General features: G+C 44.5%; 1 protein-coding gene across 2 annotated transcripts in view; it reads right to left on the bottom strand.

The window, feature by feature from the left end:
- Positions 1 to 320: 320 nt before the first annotated feature.
- The window catches only part of LOC135548870 (double C2-like domain-containing protein beta), a 287,108-nt gene continuing 268,456 nt past the window's right edge, over positions 321 to 18,972 (bottom strand). For both annotated transcript variants that reach the window (XM_064978920.1, XM_064978921.1), the window contains 3 exons: positions 9,857 to 9,938; positions 8,625 to 8,721; positions 321 to 3,151 (listed from right to left, as the gene is read on the bottom strand). In XM_064978920.1, the coding sequence (XP_064834992.1) occupies positions 3,015 to 3,151; positions 8,625 to 8,721; positions 9,857 to 9,938 (316 nt within the window). In that variant the 3' untranslated portion in view covers positions 321 to 3,014. The remainder of the gene's footprint in view (positions 3,152 to 8,624; positions 8,722 to 9,856; positions 9,939 to 18,972) is intronic.

The raw sequence follows: 18,972 nt of genomic DNA, 5'->3' as shown, positions 1-18,972 counted from the left end.
CAGGCCCTGTTGCCTGTCATTGTGACCACTTCCACTCACAGACGTATATTGTACAAACATGGTCTATGCTTCCAACTCAATCTTGCACCCCTGCCTTCACTGTCACCACCATGAAACAGCGGAACGACACTCTGGGCTCCTGTCATTTGGGTGGGAAATTTCAAAAGAGTGAAACAGTGTTCGGAACCCCAACACACATACAGTAATATAAATGTGCCATGTATTATTTACATATTAAGAGCTAATATCAATCTAATCTTTGTAAAGTGAGCATAGCAAAAATACACTATTACAAAAGAAAAGGCACAATCATTCGGCCATTCGGTGCAAAAGTAAGATGAAATAGGAGAAAATATTTATATATATATTTTTTTACCATAGGACCAACAGAATTATGCAAACAACCACCTGAGTGTAAACAAAATGAACAAACAGAGAGGGAGAGATTTCTCTTCACATGCGGTCACATTCCCAGACAATCAATACAGCAGCCTCGCAGGCAATACAATAGTGTTCAAAGGTACAAAACGTTGTCCAGAAGAAAGATTGACATTCTTGTAGCAGTTATTTTTTTCCCCAAAGAAAAAACAGCAGTATCATTAAGCAGTCATTTCCTGACTTACCAATCACATTTGCATGCATTTTTGTTATAATATCCTTTTGTTTTGTACAAAGGCAAACAGATTTTTAAAAAATGTCACAAGTTAACTGTTGCGACTGTATATGCATTCAAGAAAGCGACCACCTTGATTGCCTGCCTGACGCCCTGTAGAATTGAGGAATAGATTGGGTTGGACCTTGGTGTCCAAAACAACTTCTCGTTGGTACTGTAGAGGGGGTGAATATTGGACTGCCAGCACTGCCACATAGCCAATGAGAGTTAGCATTTCACAAATCACTGTCCACACATAGCCTCTGCCGAGTGCCCAACAACCAGATGGAAATGGAAAGAGAGACTTCCACTTTAGGATGTTAACAGGGAACCACTCCATCTGAACTCCTCCACATCTACTGGATTGGTTGAACAGTGCAGAAGTTTTCTTCTCGTCAAGGCCCGTATGTAGGGGATCGAGTTTCAGGTGTTTATTTTACTCCTGCAACGTGAGGTTAGTCCACACCAGGCCAGAGAGACCGTAACGCTCAGATTGACAAGTGCAATATTTTACAGCGTCTTGACTAAACTTTGAACATGAAGTAGTAACAAGAAGTGGGTTTGTCAATGAAGATGGAAAATATACCCCTTGGGAGGTTTTTCTTGAAATTAAGCTCACAGCATTTTTAAGAATGAAATGGGACATGTCTTTACATTTTTCAAGTAAGACATAAGCTTTGACAAAACAACACTATGGGGAAAATAAAATTATAACACAAAATTAAACAACTTATAATCATGTAATGTCATAGTTGTTATCAGAGGTGTAAAGTACTTAATAAGTAAAAATACTTTAAAGTACTACTTAAGTATTTTTTTGGGGGTATCTGTACTTTATTTTACTATTTATATTTTTCCACTACTTTCCAAAAGAAAATAAATGTACTTTTCCCCTGACACCTGGTCATCCCTACTTCATCTGATCTGGTAAACCCACTAAACACAAATGCTTTGTTTGTAAATTATGTCTGAGTGTTGGAGTGGCTGGCTATCTGTACATTTAAAAAACAAGAAAATCGTGCTGTGTGGTTTACTTAATATAAGGAATTTGAAATGATTTCTACTTTTACTTTTCATACTTAAGTATATTTATAAAATCGAATACTTTTAGACTTTTACTCAAGTAGGATTTTATTGGATGACTTCCATTTTACTTGAGTCATTTTGTATTATGGTATCTTTACTTTTACTCAAGTATGACAATTGGGTACTTTTTCCACCACTGGTTGTTAGCTGTTATGCAGCGGAAAACACTAGCAATACATGTACAGTTATTACCTATTGTGTAAGAATTGGCCAGTTTAATATTTCACAATTAAAAGGACAATTCTCGGTCGCGTTCAGACACACATACAGCACAAATATGCACGCGCACACAAACATACATTTTAGGGCAACAATAAAAAGGTGAACATAAAATGATTAATTAATATCAAAAACGACTTTGATTTCAAAATATAAGCATGAAATGAGTTGAGCCATATTGCCTTCTCATCATTAATAATTAAACAGCCAATGAGGAAATGTAAAAATATAGATTAATGGTAATATTCTGCCTCAGGCAACGTCATAAAAACATTTGCCATTAGGCTGCAGAAGTTCAATTCTCTTCCTCCCATGCTATCCAACGCAACTGTGATATTTATCAGACCTTGATTTTTATGTATGAACTAGTTCAATAACACACAGCACCCTACATTCATCTGATATACTGACTGGGGTGGCGTACATTTTACACTACTTAAAAAACAACTGAAACACATAAGCAACGAGATACAGTACTTAGAGCGAGCATATTAAAATGCCTTGCCCCCTCCCCTTCCACATTTCCCTCCCTTAGCCCAAACCCTTCATCACAGCCCAAACCCTTCATCACAATGACCTGAAAGTAGGCTCTCTATAAAACACATTACTTGGGTCTTTAGCCCCCTTTCTCTGGCAAACATGAACTTCAGAGGAACAGCAGAGGTGTGTGGAGCTGCATGCTAGACTTTAAACAATACATGTACTTTTTAGAGAAGTGTTTGAAGTGAATAATCCACCCTTTTCTCCTTTCATTTCAACAAAGTGCACACTCCCCACAATCTGCTGCCAGTAAACCCAGTGAATATGCATTGCCGGACAGCAAACCACAGAAATAGATTCTCATCTCATTCTAGTTCTGTGCAGCAAAGCCCTAAAGACACAGCACATTATCATCAGAAAGGGATAGAAGATAACGGATGAGACCAAAACCTTAGGATAGAAATACAGAAAAGAAGAGCTTTGATTTGTTAAACGTCTCTGGAAACGGGAAAGCTGGAGTGTGTATTAGTCGATCAAGGCTGAACTCCTGTCCACAGTAGGTCGTGGGGAGGGGCCATTAGTCATTGAATGTTGTACCAGGAAGTTCGTTGGTCAGTGTGTGCCATCGCTCAATTTTCTTGTCCTTGTTTTTGAGACAGTCGAACCAGTGTTTGAGCCTCTCCCCGTTTGCACTGATGCCCAGGGACACACCACCTGAGACCGGGGATGGCAGAACAGTAGAAAAGGGTTAGAACGCAACACATTGATGGACGATAGAAACTAAATAGTTTGAACTAACACAATACCCAAAAGACAATCACAACTGTTCTCTGAATACCATGTGATGTTGCTCCCTCCTGAACAGGCTGTCCATAGTAGAATAGGCCTCTTTGAAGTGAGACTGGTGACCAATGTTTAAACCTGAGAATGCAAGCGTTTTATGTGTTCAACCTTGTTCTTATCAATATAAAACTCTGAGCACATTATCATTTTCTAGCATGAGAGCTACTTTTTCATATAGCTTTCACATAGATACATTACTCTCTTCTCGCGATTTAAACCGTCATTAGGCCACCTTGTCCAAAAATGATGTTGATATATGTTAGCCCAGCTAATAAAATGTCCATGACAGTGAACTTAGCTCTATTGTAGATCTGAGTGTCTATATAGGCTAGGCCAGTCAGTCAATAGATCTGAGTGTCTATATAGGCTAGGCCAGTCAGTCAATAGATCTGAGTGTCTATATAGGCTAGGCCAGTCAGTCAATAGATCTGAGTGTCTATATAGGCTAGGACAGTCAGTCAATAGATCTGAGTGTCTATATAGGCTAGGCCAGTCAGTCAATAGCATGTGTTACAGAATTGACAGGAAAGCATAAGTTAAGAAGCAGGAGGCTTCACCTCAGTGGATTCCTGGAGTAGCTGCGCCCTCTACTGGACACTTGGTGAACAGACCGGTCAATTTACACTTATGTACACTTGTGACAAGGTAAGCTAGATAGCGATTATAAAAACACATGTAAAACGTGTACACCTCCATGCAGCCTCATATAGGTATTATTATTAGGCCCCAGCAGTGTTTTTGTGAAGAAAGTTTAAAGAAAGTCGTAGGCCTAACTCCTAAAGAAATGTATTCTTCATTTTTATGGTGATGACTGCACTTTCCTTCTCAACACAATACCACAATGAATGTTAGTCCACATGTGAAAGGAAAATGATGATCCCACTCTGGGATTAAAATTATGTCGCAAGTGGTAAAAAGCATTAGGAACTACAGTGGGGAGAACAAGTATTTGATACACTGCCGATTTTGCAGGTTTTCCTACTTACAAAGCATGTAGAGGTCTGTAATTTTTTATCATAGGTACACTTCAACTGTGAGGGACGGATTCTAAAACAAAAATCCTGAAAATCACATTGTATGATTTTTAAGTAATTCATTTGCATTTTATTGCATGACATAAGTATTTGATACATCAGAAAAGCAGAATTTAATATTTGGTACAGAAAACTTTGTTTGCAATTACAGAGATCATACATTTCCTGTAGTTCTTGACCAGGTTTGCACACACTGCAGCAGGGATTTTGGCCCACTCCTCCACACAGACCTTCTCCAGATCCTTCAGGTTTCGGGGCTGTCGCTGGGCAATACGGACTTTCAGCCCCCTCCAAAGATTATCTATTGGGTTCAGGTCTGGAGACTGGCTAGGCCACTCCAGGACCTTGAGATGCTTCTTACGGAGCCAGTCCTTAGTTGCCCTGTCTGTGTGTTTCGGGTCTTCAATGCTCTTATTGAGGGAAGGAGGTTGTTGGCCAAGATCTCGCGATACATGGCCCCATCCATCCTCCCCTTAATACGGTGCAGTCGTCCTGTGCCCTTTGCAGAAAAGCATCCCCAAAGAATGATGTTTCCACCTCCATGCTTCACGGTTGGGATGGTGTTCTTGGGGTTGTACACATCCTTCTTCTTCCTCCAAACATGGCGAGTGGAGTTTAGACCAAAAAGCTATGTTTTTGTCCACATGATCTTCTCCCATTCCTCCAATGGATCATCCAGATGGTCATTGGCAAACTTCAGATGGGCCTGGACATGCGCTGGCTTGAGCAGGGGGACCTTGCGTGCGCTGCAGGATTTTAATCCATGACGGCATAGTGTGTTACTAATGGTTTTCTTTGAGACTGTGGTCCAAGCTCTCGTCAGGTCATTGACCAGGTCCTGCCGTGTAGTTTTGGGCTGATCCCTCACCTTCCTCATGATCATTGATGCCCCACGAGGTGAGATCTTGCATGGAGCCCCGGCCCGAGGGTGATTGACCGTCATCTTGAACTTCTTCCATTTTCTAATAATTGTGCCAACAGTTGATGCCTTCTCACCAAGCTGCTTACCTAGGTCTACAATTTTATTCTTGATGTCCTTACACAGCTCTCTGGTCTTGGCCATTGTGGAGAGGTTGGAGTCTGTTTGATTGAGTGTGTGGACATGTGTCTTTTATACAGGTAACAAGTTCAAACAGTTGCAGTTAATACAGGTAATGAGTGGAGAACAGGAGGGCTTCTTAAAGAAAAACTAACAGATCTGTGAGAGACGGAATTCTTACTGGTTGGTAGGTGATCAAATACTTATGTCATGCAATAAAATGCAAATTAATTACTTAAAAAATCATACAATGTGATTTCCTTGATTTTTGTTTTAGATTCCGTCTCTCGGAGTTGAAGTGTACCTATGATAAAAATGACAGACCTCTCTCTACATGCTTTGTAAGTAGGAAAACCTGCAAAATCAGCAGTGTGATCTTAAGGCATCCCTTTAAATACGGTGCACCTTTAATTTGATGGCAGGCGCCATCATGCCCCGTGTATACAAATATGAAACAAGCAGGGGTCTAAACCGCCCTTGAGGTTGTTGGGAGCAGCCAAGAAAGTGAGGGAAGAAGTCCATTCGGCAGCAGCAAGGGATGAAAAAATAGACTGAATGACAATGAAAAGGTAAATTGACAAAAAAACAAACATGTACAGTGCCTTGCGAAAGTATTCGGCCCCCTTGAACTTTGCGACCTTTTGCCACATTTCAGGCTTCAAACATGAAGATACAAAACTGTATTTTTTTGTGAAGAATCAACAACAAGTGGGACACAATCATGAAGTGGAACGACATTTATTGGATATTTCAAAAAATTTTAACAAATCAAAAACTGAAAAATTGGGCGTGCAAAATTATTCAGCCCCTTTACTTTAAAAATCAGACTTTTCCACCTACAATAGTCATTTACAACATTAACAATGTCTACACTGTATTTCTGATCAATAATTATATTATTTTAACGGACAAAAACAAGGATTTAAAAAACAAGGATATTTCTAAGTGACCCCAAACTTTTGAACGGTAGTGTATGTAAATAAGGTATGTTTTTATTTTTAAAACACATGATAAAATTTCAAACAACCTCTTATCGCTTTGTCATTATTGGTTATTGTGTGTAGATCGTGGAGGATTTAATATATATATATATATATATATATGAATACGTTCCGTAGGCACTGTATTGCTGAATGTAGGCATTCTTTCAAAAACGAAATGTCCTCTCACTGCAAATGCGTTTATTTTCAGCAAACTTAACATGTGTATATATTTGTAACAACTGAGACATAAACTGAACAAGTTCCACATTCATGTGACTAACAGAAATTGAATAAATGTGTCCCTGAAAAAAGGGGGGATCAAAATGAAAAATAACAGTCAGTATCTGGTGTGGCCACCAGCTGCATTTATTACTGCAGCGCATCTCCTCCTTATGGACTGCACCAGATGTGCCAGTTCTTGCTGTGAGATGTTACCCACTCTTCCAGCAAGGCAAGTTTCCGTACACTTCTGGGGGGAATAGCCCTCACCCACCGATCCAACAGGTCCTAGACATGCTCAATGGGATTGAGATCCGGGGTCTTCGCTGGCCATGGCAGATAATGACATTCCTGCAGGAAATCATGCACAGAACGAGCAGTATGGCTGGTGGCATTGTCATGCTGGATGGTCATGTCAGGTAGAGCCTGCAGGAAGGGTACCACATGAGGGAGGAGGATGTTTTCCCTGTAACTCACAGCATTGAGATTGCCTGCAGTGACTACAAGCTCAGTCTGATGATGCTGTGACACACCGCCCCAGGCCATGATGGACCCTCCACCTCCAAATCGATCCCGCTCCAGAGCACAGGCCTCGGTGTAACAGTCTGATGCCCAGGGTAACACAAATTCCTTTGACGATAAACGCAAATTCGACCATCACCCCCGGTGAGACAAAACTGCGACTCATCAGTGAAGAGCACTTTTTGCCAGTCCTGTCTGGTCCAGTGACGGTGGGTTTTGCCCATAGGCGACATTGTTGGCGGTGATGTTTGGTGAGGACCTGTCTTACAACAGGCCTACAAGCCTCAGTCCAGCCTCTCTCAGACTATTGCGCACAGTCTGAACACTGATGGAGTTATTGTGCGGGCCTTGGTGTATCTCGCACAGTTGATGTTGTCATCCTATACCTGTCCCGCAGGTGTGATGTTCGGATGTACCGATCCTGTGCAGGTGTTGTTACACATGGTCTGCCACTGTGAGGACGATCAGCTGTGTGTCCTGTCTCCCTGTAGCGCTGTCTTAGGCGTCTCAAGGTACGGACATTGCAATTTATTGCCCTGCCCACATCTGCATTCCTCATGCCTCCTTGCAGCATGCCTAAGGCACGTTCACACAGATGAACAGGAACCCTGGGCATCTTTATTTTGGTGTTTTTCAGAGTCAGTAGAAAGGCCTCTTTAGTGTCCTAAGTTTTCATAACTGTGACCTTAATTGCCTACCGTCTGTAAGATGTTAGTGTCTGAATGACCGTTCCACAGGTGCATGTTCATTAATTGTTTATGGTTCATTGAACAAGCACTGGACACAGTGTGTAAACATTTTACAATGAAGATCTGTGAAGTTATTTGGATGTTTACGAATGCTCTTTGAAAGACAGGGTCCTGGAAAAAAGGAGGTTTCTTTTTTTGCTGAGTTTACAATACACCATTCCATGAATTAAACTTTGACCTAATAGGACATTCACCGTCACAGGACACCATAACCCACTTACCCCAAGGCGGCTTCACTTACCCTGTCCCTATGCTCAACTTACCCCGGGGTAAGTTGTTCCAAGAGACCACTTTTGTTGGAAAAGCTATGTTTTCAAAACTGTTCTGTTTACATGGATTCTGATTAGTTCATATACAACATCCTGAAATATATGTCGATATCTTTGTTAGAAAGAATACAAATCTATTCTTTGACGTAGTGATGTTGAATGTAAAAAATAGCTCAACATACCCCACTCTCCCCTACACAATAGCTAAAGTGGATGAGTGAACAGCTCAAACTCCTGATGAGTGCTCAGGACTCTTGAGGAGTGTATCATCAAAAGAGAGGAATGGGTTTTTTGTTAGGGATTCAGAAAAAGTTGGATCCCTGTCACTTTCAAGTTCATCTCCTCGCCCACCAACCACATGTCGGCATGACAACTTGACAAGCTTATAGCCTGGCTGGCATGCATCAAGCGTCAGTGTTTCGTGCTTGTAAATAGAAGACCCAGGAGAGCCTGGGCCGGAGTGTCACCGGTGTTGTTGAACTGTTCAGGTCACTACACTTGGTAACGTGGTCACCTGCTTAGTGCTTACCTATGAAATCGTTGGACTTGCCGATGTCGTAATCCCACACGGTTACCTCCAGGGTTTTCTTGCTGAGGTCGGCGTATTTGATTTCGTAGAAGAACTCCTACAAAAAAATATGTAAAAATGTGACTGGCCATACAGCTTCATACAGGCAGCAAGGTTATCCCCAAAAAGCCAGTAAGATTCCACAAGAAACATAATCAAAGGAATTATATTTAAATAATATTTTAAACAATCTCAACCCGGAAGCCAGCCTCATCAATGTGTCAGAGGAAACACCGTACAACTGGCGACCGTGTCAGCGTGCATGCGCCCGGCCAGCCACAGGAGTCGCTAGAGCGCGATGGGACAAGGACATCCCGGACGGCCAAACCCTCCCCTAACCCGGACAACGCTGGGTTATGCTTTGCCTCATGGGTCTTCCAGTCGCAGCCAGCTGTGACACAGCCCGGGATCGAACTTGGATCTGTAGTGACGCCTCAAGCACTGCAGTGCCTTAAGACTGCTGAACCACTCAGAAGGCCACAAAGAGAATACATTTTGGTATCAATCCATCAATACTCAAGGTTATATGTTCGACATATTGAACCAAAATGTCTTCTGAATGCAGTGGAAGCCCAGGAAAATGTACACTATTGTGTAATAATGTACACTATTGTGTAATAAAGGCCACCCAGGTAGATACAGGGGGACAGATAAAAGAGAAATATGGGGAGAGGTGATATCTGCTGTCGGTAAGAAGAGTAAATGTACAATGAGTCAGCATTAAAGGTTTTGGCCTTCGATGGTGACATTAAGCAGTTTAATTGATCAATATGAAAGAGTTCCAAACCTCTCAGCCAATAACAGCTAATTATCAGTTTTCCCCTCCTCACTTGAAGACATTTTGTTCTTCTTTTTGACCATTTTAATAAAAAATAAAAAAATCACATTAAGGTACTTAATTGTTACCAAGAAATGATTTGATATTGAGATAAAAAAAACAGCTGCATTGGACCTTTAAAGTCATGATTTTCATCATACTGGAACAAAGTCAGGTATAATTAGCCAAGTTTGAAAAATGGGTTTCATAACTTATTTGAAGCTTGATCTTAAAATATCTGGTTCCTCCTAAGTATCAAGTCTTAAGTGGGATTGATTATTAGAGGGATATGTGATGTCTGAGAGAGACAAGATTTCTCTAAGAGTGGAAAAAGGGAGACAGAGGAAAGAGAGGAAGAGAGCATGTCCTTCCTTACCTCGTTAAACTCTGGGTTAAGGGTCTTCTTCTTGACAGCAGTCTTGTGTTTTGACTTTTTGTTCTCGTCAGGCTTCAGGTACCTGCAGAAAAGGCATGAAGCAGTAACTATTACTGAAAGAAAATGTCTCTCTGTAGTCTACTGTTGTTTAATGTGAATTATTGGGCGTGCTGTACACTGTAATAGACATGCAGTCAGGAGATTCAATCCAGGGACACAGAACTTTGAAACGCCTCGCTTTTCTGAGCTCTAAGTAGTCCAGCAGGAACATGAAAAGGCATTTATGAAAAGGAATGAGACAGCAAATATGGGTCATTAATTAAGCCTGATCAAATTGAATGTTATACCAATTATTTCACCAGAGGGTGCTGTGGCATCAAATTTGATCTGACAGTGGGCAGAAGACTTAGGGCAGCATATGGAGGCACTAAAGAAAGCTGTTGCTACAGTGACTGACAGTCCATTGGTTGAAAGGTTGATTACCATATTGTATTGACATACAACAGCGTGGAGCTGGTGGCTCTAGTCGTAGGGTTGCGCCCCAAATGGGACTATATTCCCTATAGTGCACTATACTAAAAGCACCTATATAGGGAAATAACATTTGGGATGAAAGCTAGGTCTGAAAGCTTTGATCTCCAAAATTATTTTAAAATGTTTAAAATGCTCCTGAAAATAAGATGGGAATGAAAAGGAAAAAGGAAAAAAATCAAAAAGTCATTACAATGGCGTCCCTCAGCAATGGTGTTTGTTTCCCGCTGTGCATGCTGACGACGCACAATGATCGAGTCTGGAGAGCAACAGCCATTGTTTGAATTACTGGAGGGCTGCACACCCCCATAGAAATCAACCCCTCCATAGGAATTGAAGTATCAATGAGGCCCAAAAGGTCAAAGATTTCGATTTCAGTAACTCCAAATAGAAGTTGGGAATCCCCAAGGGCTGGACTGGAGTTGATCAACCCCCCCACTGAGTCCAGTAGAACTGCAGTACTTGGCTCTGTCAGAGGTAAGGTGATCCATATGGAGCCAACTGCTCTCTTCTTACACCAACTTGTCTGCATAGTCCATATTGACCGACATATCACGCTTATCATATCACATATCATATCACATATTCATATCATATAATGAAATAACATAGGACATCTAGAAGTTTCGAGTTGCATACACAAGTCATTCTGGCCTAGAAACTTCACTTGTGCCCTAGAATGGCTTCAGTGTCAAAATGGACTAGTCTCAACAGTGCCTGAGGAAGAACATGGGGTTAAATGAATGCCTCTACTCCCTTTCAAAAGTAATACACAGATCTCACCCGTGGCAGAAGAGATAGAGATTTTCTCTGAACCTTACTAGAGACTATAGCTGCCTGTGACTCCTCAGGCTGAGGAATTCCATTAGCTGCTAGAAACCAGTTAAGTGTAGAGGAAATCCCATTTACAGGGCCCCATGTGAAAAAAACACAGGTCTTGTCACCTCTGCTCCTGCTCCTCCCCTACGGCGCACGATATCACCAGAGTACTAACCATCGGTCCTGGGATTCATCATTACGCACAACTGGCACTCATTACACGCACCTGTGAATCATTATTATGAATTATGATTCACACCTGGGCTCCATAATTTCCCCCACTTTATATGTCATTCTCCCATGTTCACTCACCAGTTGGTATTGTTCTTGTGGATCGGTGTACTGCCTTATGATAGTGTCGTGTTCTTGGTTTGGTTGTTTAATTTAACGTTGCACCTGCTTCCGACTCACCACCCCATCATTACAGAATAGCAACTCAAAAAATGGAAGCAGCAGGACTACCAGACATCTCCCAGACGATCAATGAACAAGGTGACTTTCTTCATAAGCACCATGATCAGCTGACTCAACTGAAAGATATTCTCCAGTCTACAATGTCTCAACAGCGGAGGATATTCTGGAGCCAGTCTACCCAACGAGTTGCCCATTCAGCAACCCGCTCAGGTCAGCAATGCCCGTCTATCCCTTCCGGAGAAATATGACGGGACATCATCCAAAGGCCGTGGCTTCCACCTTCAGTGCTTCTTCTATTTCGCACATCAGATGGGAGTTCCTAGCACCGAGAGGCCTAAGGTTGCCACGGTTATTTCTGGGCTGGCATTGGAATGGGCTAAAGCGGACGGGGAGGGACGAGAAGAGGAACTAGAGTCTTATGAGGGGTTCATGGCTCTGTTTTAAATTTATTTTTGATCATCCCGCGGAGGGCAAAGGGGAAGGTGAGTAGAGGTTGACCAATTAATCGGAATGGCAGATTAATTAGGGCCGATTTCAAGGTATTTTTGGTCGCCAATTTGGTGGGTTAACTGCCTCGTTCAGTGGCAGAATGACAGATTTTCACCTTGTCAGCTCGGGGGATACAATCTTGCAACCTTACAGTTAACTAGTCCAACGCAATAACGACCTGCCTCTCTCTCGTTGCTCTCCACAAGGAGACGGCCTGTTACGCAAATGTAGTAAGCCAAGGTAAGTTGCTACCTAGCATTAAACTGATCTTATAAACAATCAATCAATCATAATCACTAGTTAACTACACATGGTTGATGATATTACTAGATATTATCTAGCGTGTCTTGCGTTGCATGTAACCTGACTGAGCATACAAGCATACAAGTATCTAAGTATCCGACTGAGCGGTGGTAGGCAGAAGCAGGCGAGTAGACATTCATTCAAACAGCACTTTCGTACGTTTTGCCAGCAGCTCTTCGTTGTGCGTCAAGCATTGCACTGTTTATCACTTCAAGCCTATCAACTCCCGAGATAAGGCTGGGGTAACCGAAGTGAAATGGCTAGCTAGTTAGTGCGCGCTAATAGCGTTTCAAACGTCACTCGCTCTGAGCCTTGCAGTGGTTGTTTCCCTTGCTCTGCATGGGTAATACTGCTTCGAGGGTGGCTGTTGTCGTTGTGTTTCTGGTTCAAACCCAGGGAGGAGTGAGGAGAGGGACGGAAGCTATACTGTTACACTGACAATACTAAAGTGCCTATAAGAACATCCAATAGTCAAAGGTTAATGAAATACAAATGGTATAGAGGGAAATAGTCATATAATTCCTATAATAACTACAACCTAAAACTTCGTACCTGGGAATATTGAAGACTCATGTTAAAAAGAACCACCAGCTTTCATATGTTCTGAGCAAGGAACTGAAACGTTAGCTTTCTTACATAGCACATATTGCACTTTTACTTTAATCTCCAACACTTTGTTTTTGCATTATTTAAACCAAATTGAACGTTTCATTATTTACTTGAGGCTAAATTGATTTTATTGATCTATTAAGTTAAAATAAGTGTTCATTCAGTATTGTTGTAATTATCATTATTACAGATAAATAAAAATCGGCCGATTAATCAGTATCTGCTTTTTTTTGGGCCTCCAATAATCGGTATCGGCGTTGAAAAATCATAATCGGTCGACCTCTAGAGGTGAGCGTCTACTTCAGCTCCAGCAGGGGAGTCAGACGGCTGCTGAGTATGCGCTTACCTTCCGGACAGTAGCAGCTGTTATTTGGAAGAGGTCTGTGCGAGTCCAGATGGAACTGGCCTGCCGAGATAACAACCTCACCCTGGACACTCGTTGTCCATCCGTATGCATAACCAACTCCGGGAGGGTCAGCATCTCCCTCGCTTCTCTCCCTTCTTCAGCAAGTGTTCAGATCAGAGCCTCAACCCATGGAGTTAGGGGTCACACAACTTTCCGCGGCAGAACGACGCAGACGGATACAGCTGGGGCTCTATCTGTACTGTGGCCAGGGAGGGCACAAGCGGTGTCCGTTACTAGAGTAGAGGGACGGTCACATGGTGGTACATCCCCCAGACCAGGAGTGAGTATTCCATCTACTGCTCTTCCTGTTAGACTAGTACCATCACTCTGGCTGACTGTCCCTCATGCCCTGTGTCTACAGCTTTAATGGATTCCGGCACCGCGGGGAACTTTATGGATCAGACCCTTGCCTCCTCTCTCAATAATACTACCTACCCACTCTCCTCTCCTTTCCGGTTCAAGGTCTTGACTGTTGGCCTCTAGGATCTGGAACCACCATACATATCACTAACCACTCACCCATTCACCATTACCAGTGCACCAGTCCACAAGGTTATTCTCGGCCTACCTTGGCTTCAGCGCCATAACCCTACAATCCCATGGTCGTGGATGAGAATCACCGACTGGTCACCTGAATGCTGGAGGACCTGCTTTCCTGTCCCCTGTGGTTCCACGTTGGTTGTGAGACCTGCGGTTGCTCTCCAGCCCAACATCCCAGAGGAAAATCAGGATCTAAGGGAGGTATTCTCCAAGAGCCGCGCTACCTGTCTCCCTCCTCATCGCCCCTGGGACTGTGCAATTGTCCCGTTTTACGGTGCTACAGCTCCGCGCAGATGCGTCTACCCTCTGTCGGTGGCTGAGACCCAGGCCATGGAGGACTACATTCAAGAGGCGCTCCAAAAGGGTTTCATCCGCAGGTCCAAGTCCCCTGTGTCGGCTGGTTTCTTCTTCGTGGCCAAGGAGGAGGGAGGATTACGCCTTTGTATCAATTACCGTGGACTCAATGACATCACCACGAAGTATCGGTACCCTCTCCCGCTGGTGTCGTCAGCCATCGAGTAGCTCCGCGGGGCCCGGTTCTCCACCAAACTGGACCTGCAGAGTGCCTACAATCTCAGTCACATCCGGGAGGAGTGGAAGACGGCGTTCAACACGATGTCTGGTCACAACGAGTACTTGGTTATGCCCTTTGGCTAAGCCAATGCTCAGTCAGTGTTCCAGGCATTCGTCAATGAGGTGTTCAGGGACATGCTTGGACGTCAAGTGATTGTTTAGAACGATGATATTCTGATCTTCTCGACCAACCTGGAAGATCACATCACTCGCGTTCGAGCAGTCTCGGAACTCCTCTTAGCAAACCACATATTCGTCACGGCGAAGATACCAATTCCACCAGAGGCTACCAAATCAGCCCTCGGGGAGTGAGGGTGGAGGACAAGAAGGTAGATGTGATAAGGTCATGGCCACCATCAAGGTGTTACAACATTTTTTAGGGTTTGCCCAATTTTACCGGCGCTTCATCAGGAACTTCAGCGTCGTCGCCACTCCTCTCACCTCCCTCCCCAAGGGTGGGCCTTGTAGGTTGGTTTGGTCTCCAGCAGTCGACGGGGTCTTTTGTCTCCTCAGGTATTTCACCTCCGCCCCCTTGCTAAAACACCCAGATCCCACGCTACCTTTTGTGGTTGAGATAGATGCATCGGAGGTGGGAATGGGGGCAGTTTGGCACAAAGACAGGGGGACCCACGAAAATGGTATCCTTGTGCTTTCTTCTCCAAGTAACTGTCCCCCGCAGGGAGGAGTTATGATGTCTGCGATTGGGAGCTCTTGGCGGTGAAGTTGGCATTAGAGGACTGGAGACACTGGCTGGCGGGTGCAAAGGAACCATTCATCATCCTCACCGAACATTGGAACCTTGAGTACATACGGACAGTGAGGAGACTGAATCCGTGCCAGGCCGTCTTCTTCACCAGGTTTGGCTTCATGCTGACCTATCTCCCAGGTTCTAAGAACATCAAGGTCGATGCCGTGTCCCATATCTACGATTCAGGTGAGGCTCCTGTCCAGAGGGCACCCATAATCCCAACCTCCCTAGTCGTGGGTCCGGTGGTTTGGGACGTAGATGTGGACATCCGCCAGGCTCTAGAAGGGGAGCCCGCACCCCTGAATTGTCCTCCCGTGCGCATCTACATTCCCACAGGGATAAGGGATCAGCCGCTGACCTGGGCACACACAGCTGTCGTCACTGGACATCCAGGTATTTCTCACACCATCCATTCCATCACTGAGAAATACTGGTGGCCCACATTGGTGCAGGATGTTACGCGGTATGTCAACTCCTGTTCCGTGTGTGCTCAAACCAAGTCCCTCCTGGAATGCTCCAGCAGGGAGGCTCCTGCCGCTTCCCGTGCCTCAGCTACCTTGGTCCCATCTATCCATTGACTTTGTTACTGACCTTCCCCCTTCTGGTGGTAGTGGGAAGTCATGTCGATAAATCCTTCTTCCTGGTCTTCCCACTGCTCTCCAGGTTGCTGAGGCACTCTTCCGGCATTATGGCCTTCCGGAGCACATCAGACCGTGGCCCCCAATTCACATCCCGAGTTTCTGAGGTGTCACAGGACCAGCAGGGTGAGTGGGCACGTTTCCTTCCTTGAGCAGAGTATGCCCAGAACTCTCTACGTCAATCCTCCACTGTGTTGACCCCCTTCCAGTGTGTTTTGGGTTTCCAGCCCGCCCTGGACTCGACAGTGGCTCCTGCGGTAGATGAGTGGTTCCGGCGTGTGGAACAACGTGAGACTCCAGCGTGCCGTCTATCATCAGAAGAAGCAGGTAGACCGTCACCGCAGTGAGACCCCCATGTTCCATCCTGCGGATCGCGTCTGGCTCTCTACCAGGAACCTCCCACTCTGCCTGTCCTGCAAGATACTGAGCAACTGGATCTGGGGCCGTTCAAGGTTCTCTGGAGGGTCGATGAGGTGACATACAGGTTACAATTACCCAGTCACTACAGTATCTCACCCTCTTCATGTCTCCCTTCTCAGGCGAGGTGGTTCCTGGTCTTCTAGCTGATGCTGTCCCCAACGACACACCTCCACCCCCTTGGACATCAAGGGGAGCCCGTCGTACGCTGTCAGATCCCTACTGGACTCCCGACGTTGTGGGGGTCGGCTCCAGTATCTGGTGGACTGGGAGGGTTATGGCCCAGAGGAGTGGCATTGGATTCCGGTGGAGGACATTCTGGACACCAACATCATCCATGAATTCCAATTCTTGATTTAGTTGTTTTTATAAAAACGTTGCACTTGCTTCCGACTCACCACCCCATCAGAGGTCTCCAAATCCAGTCAATTAATTAGCCGATGTTCAATTCCCTTAAGTGCTGTGTGTCGCCGTACTTATGTTGAGGTGTTATGACAGATGAATGAACACCTATGGAGGCTGTGAAGTTATTGTATTTGAAGAATCTTGTTACATGGCAATAGTATTGCAAAGAAATGATTACTGCCGTACATTACTGAAAATGATAATGTATGATTTTATAAATATATAGATAGTGAGAGTGGCTGACAATGGGGAAAGATAGCGGTTGCGCCATAGGGCAGTAAGCCGATTCAAACCAACCCTGTGCCAGAACCTGCAGTACTACCGCTAGACCAGCCTGGCCACACAATGTATGATTTTTAGAGAAAAACTATATACTTCTGGAGCATGTACATAAAGTACACTGCTCAAAAAAATAAAGGGAACACTTAAGCAACACAATGTAACTCCAAGTCAAACTGTCCACTTAGGAAGCAACACTGATTGACAATACATTTCACATGCTGTTGTGCAAATGGAATAGACAACAGGTGGAAATTATAGGCATTTAGCAAGACACTCCCAATAAAGGAGTGGTTCTGCAGGTGGGGACCACAGACCACTTCTCAGTTCCTATGCTTCCTGGCTGACGTTTTGGTCACTTTTGAATGCTGGCGGTGCTTTCACTCTAGTGGTAGCATGAGACGGAGTCTACAACCCACACAAGTGGTTCAGGTAGTACAACTCATCCAGGATGGCACATCAATGCGAGCTGTGGCAAGAAGGTTTGCTGTGTCTGTCAGCGTAGTGTTCAGAGCATGGAGGCGCTACCAGGAGACAGGCCGCTACCTCTGCCTTTGCGCAAGGAGGAGCAGGAGGAGCACTGCCAGAGCCCTGCAAAATTACCTCCAGCAGGCCATAAATGTGCATGTGTCTGCTCAAACGGTCAGAAACAGATTCCATGAGAGTGGTATGAGGGCCCGACGTCCACAGGTGGGGATTGTGCTTACAGCCCAACACCGTGCAGGATGTTTGGCATTTGCCAGAGAACACCAAGATTGTCAAATTTGCCACTGGCGTCCTGTGCTCTTCACAGATGAAAGCAGGTTCACACTGAGCACATGTGACAGACGTGACAGTGTCTGGAGACGCCGTTGCCGTGGAGAACGTTCTGCTGCCTGCAACATCCTCCAGTATGACCGGTTTGGCGGTGGGTCAGTCATGGTGTGGGGTGGCATTTCCATGTGCTCGCCAGAGGTAGCCTGACTGCCATTAGGTACTGTGATGAGATCCTCAGACCCCTTGTGAGACCATATGTTGGTGCGGTTGGCCCTGGGTTCCTCCTAATGCAAAACAATGCTAGACCTCATGTGGCTGGAGTATGTCAGCAGTTCCTGCAAGAGGAAGGCATTGATGCTATGGACTATGCCCATTCTCCAGACGTGAATCCAATTTAGCACATTTGGGACATAATGTCTCGCTCCATTCCCCAACGCCATGTTGCACCACAGACTGTCCAGGAGTTGGCGGATGCTTTAGTCCAGGTCTGGGAGGAGATCCCTCAGGAGACCATCCGCCACCTCATCAGGAGCATGCCCAGGTGTTGTAGGGAGGTCATACAGGCACGTGGAGGCCACACACACTACTGAGCCTCATTTTGACTTGTTTTAAGGACATTACATCAAAGTTGGATCAGCCTGTAGTGTTGTTATCCACTTTAATTTTGTGCGTGAATCCAAATCCAGACCTCCATAGGTTGATAAATTTGATTTCCATTGATCATTTTTGTGTGATTCTGTTGTCAGCACATTCAACTATGTAAAGAAAAAGAAGAATATTTCATTCATTCAGATCTAGGATGTGTTATTTTAGTGTTCCCTTTATTTTTTTGAGCATTGTATAATCTGGGATAATTCAAACAATTTTCTTTACCCTAACCAGTCAGGCTTCAAGATGGGTCACTCAACCAAGACTTCTCTTCTCTGTCACGGAGTCTCTCTGCACTGCCAAAGCTGACTCCCTCTCCTCTGTTCTCATCTTCCTAGATCTACCTGCTGCCTTTGACACCATGAACCATCAGATCCTCCTTTCCACCCTCTCAGGGCAAGGCATCCCAGGCTCATTCTTTGATTGGATTTTACCTGGCAGGCCGCTCCTACCAGGTGACGTGGAGAGGATCTGTGTCTGTCCAAAACCCGTCTGGACAACAGCAACTCGCTCTTGGCTGGGCTTCCCGCTTGTGCCATCA

Source organism: Oncorhynchus masou, chromosome 11 (assembly GCF_036934945.1).
Source record: "Oncorhynchus masou masou isolate Uvic2021 chromosome 11, UVic_Omas_1.1, whole genome shotgun sequence".
NCBI classification, from domain to species: domain Eukaryota; kingdom Metazoa; phylum Chordata; class Actinopteri; order Salmoniformes; family Salmonidae; genus Oncorhynchus; species Oncorhynchus masou.
This window is presented reverse-complemented; position numbering and strand designations above follow the sequence as displayed.